General features: G+C 39.3%; 1 protein-coding gene across 1 annotated transcript; it reads left to right on the forward strand.

The window, feature by feature from the left end:
• Window positions 1-13: 13 nt before the first annotated feature.
• On the forward strand, window positions 14-2,402 carry LOC105119698 (uncharacterized). Its single transcript, XM_011017865.1, has 7 exons — window positions 14-276; window positions 374-473; window positions 565-650; window positions 796-1,031; window positions 1,302-1,388; window positions 1,500-1,599; window positions 2,067-2,402. The coding sequence occupies exons 1-7, from the start codon at window positions 265-267 to the stop codon at window positions 2,400-2,402; spliced, it is 957 nt and encodes a 318-aa protein (XP_011016167.1). The 5' UTR covers window positions 14-264.
• The last annotated feature ends 231 nt before the right edge of the window (window positions 2,403-2,633 follow it).

The raw sequence follows: 2,633 nt of genomic DNA on the forward strand, positions 1-2,633 counted from the left end.
ACAGTGTGGGATTTTGAGACCCATGCCGGGAGTGTTTTACAAAGGCCATATGAACATATCCATGTTGCTCGAAGCAACAGCTCTCTCTTGCAGTGTCAGTTTGAAGTTTGGCAGAGCAATGTAGAGGTCGAGCGGCGCACCTTTAATGAGATTGTTCCCCGTAATGGCGCCTCCGATAAACATGATGATGCTTGCCTGATTTGTGCAGATGGAGGGGACCTGATCTGTTGCGAAAAGTGTTGGTCCACTTCCCATCTCAAATGTATGGGATTGGAAGTAAGTAAATTTTCTTGACATGATAAGTTTTTTTCGAAGTAAAAATCATTGCTCCTCTGTTTTTAATGTAAATTTTTCAATTTTTTATTAATCACAGAGGATTCCCCAAGGAGAATGGATTTGTCCCTACTGTGTGTGCAAGCACTGTAATGAAAACGACAAAGACCTGCAAACTTGCGTTCAATGTGATAAAAAATGTACGTACTTTCCTATAATTTACTGATTATTTTTTATAAAGATTCTCAATTCTTGTAGTAACAAATGAAGCTGTATCCTTTGCTGTCATAGATCATTGCCAGTGTTTAGTTAGCAGTAAGGAGTTGGATCTTAATGCCAGTGGCGAAACCTTAGCATGTGATTCTCACTGCGGAGAGGTATACATTTCAACACAATTAGCTTTTCTTCAATTTCCTTAACAATTACCATTTCATCGTTAAGAATATGTAAGATTAACCCAACATATTAACATTTAAGACTTGTCAACTTGAGATTTGAATTGATCATGAGCTTTATTCATAGGTTTATGAGAAGCTTCAGAGCCTCGTAGGTGTGAAGCATGAGTTAGAAGGAGGGTTCTGTTGGACTCTCCTCCAACGGATGGAGCCAGACAACTTGGACTTCAAGGATCTTCATTTAATCACCGAATGCAATTCAAAAATTGCATTGGCCTGGGAGGTGCTGGACGAATGTTTCACGACAATCATTGATCGGCATACGCAGATCAATGTAGTTCAGAGTGTGGCTTATAGTCGAGGGTGAGCGCTTATAGATTTTGCAGAGCTGTGCCTTTTTCCCATTGTATTTATGTTTAAGCTCCTCGTACAATTGTGGACATACGGCTGTTTAATACTTACCAGCCTCGTAACATTTTTTCTTTTGTTTTACATGTTGTGTCATATACATACTGATGCAAGAACTTCTCTATAACATGATCACTTTTGCTATTTACGTTCATAAAGAATTTCTCAAAAGTCAAAACATATGAAAAATCCAAGAAATAAAGACTGATATTTCTGTCTTTTCAGATCGAACCTCAACAGGATAAATTTTCGAGGCTTTTATACTGCGATCCTGGAGAAGAACGATGACATCATTTCAGCTGCAACTATAAGGTATCTTCATTTTTCGGAAACAAATTACACATGTTGTTCTTTGGGTAACTATCAACAAAATACGTATGTAGGATGTGGTTAACTTGAAATGTTTGTTCCGTGCTTCTGCAGGGTGCACGGGACCGATTTGGCTGAGATGCCTTTCATTGGAACTCGGGACTTGTATAGGCAAAACGGGATGTCAAGAATGTTACTGGTTACTCTTGAATCTGTAAGTTCTCATGTGAAACTCTCTACTACCTGAAAGCAATTCTCCACATTCTCATTCGTCTTGATTAAGAGCTTCCAAAAGTAATTTCTGCTGACTGCTTCACATAAATTATGGCAAGTTCGGTCAAAACCTGGAACTTTCACTTCTGTTTCATTTTTTAAGTGCTCATTTAGAAAGAAAAGAAAATCATGGAGAAAAACCATGTGATCGAACTAGGTTGGTCTCAATTCTGCCCATTACGCTATTTTATGCTACAACCCTCGGCAAATCACAGAGAAAAGGCAGTTTTCAGCCGATGTACTCTCTTCTCTTTTCTGTCATTTACAATTTAAGAATTAAGATTGTAGCGATGTTATGCTCTCAACTGCTAAAATATATGGTTCAATTTGTACTGATCATTAAAGCCTTCTGTTTATATTATAATTTTCAGTATCTGATCACGTTGTTACTTCTGATTTAATTTCCAGATTTTTTCAGTTATGGGAGTTGAGCATCTAATCATCCCATCAGTCCAGGAGCTCACTGAGATGTGGGAGGGGAAATGCGGGTTTTCCCCCATTGAGGATGCTGTTAGCCAAAAGATCACCAACTGGAACACCCTCACGTTTCCAAGTGCAGTCAGGCTGCAAAAGGCCCTTCTCAGCACTCCAGCTAGTAGTTCTTCTGCAGTCATGAATGTGGACGAGGGCGTGGAAGTAGATGAGGGTGTGGATATGGTCAGTGATAACTGTGCAAAACTTGCTGGTCTAGATTTAAACCATGAATATACTGAATCTGGAGATGACGAGGCAGAAGACAAGTGACATATATTGTGCAGTTTAATCAACACCAGGGACCTGATTTTTTGGCCATTTAAAGGATGGTTTCAGGCCAGATCCTTCTGTTCTAGAATGCTATTAGATTTCAGGTTTTTGTGCTGTGCAATGTCTCTTGCGTTGTTGTCTTAGTCTTGCTGGATTTAGGATTAGTTCATCTGCTGGATGTTAACTTGCAAGCTTGGAGACACCCCTGCTGGTGCTGATGAACTACATTTT

Source organism: Populus euphratica, unplaced genomic scaffold (assembly GCF_000495115.2).
Source record: "Populus euphratica unplaced genomic scaffold, PopEup_1.0 scaffold3357.1, whole genome shotgun sequence".
Taxonomy (NCBI): Eukaryota; Viridiplantae; Streptophyta; class Magnoliopsida; order Malpighiales; family Salicaceae; genus Populus; species Populus euphratica.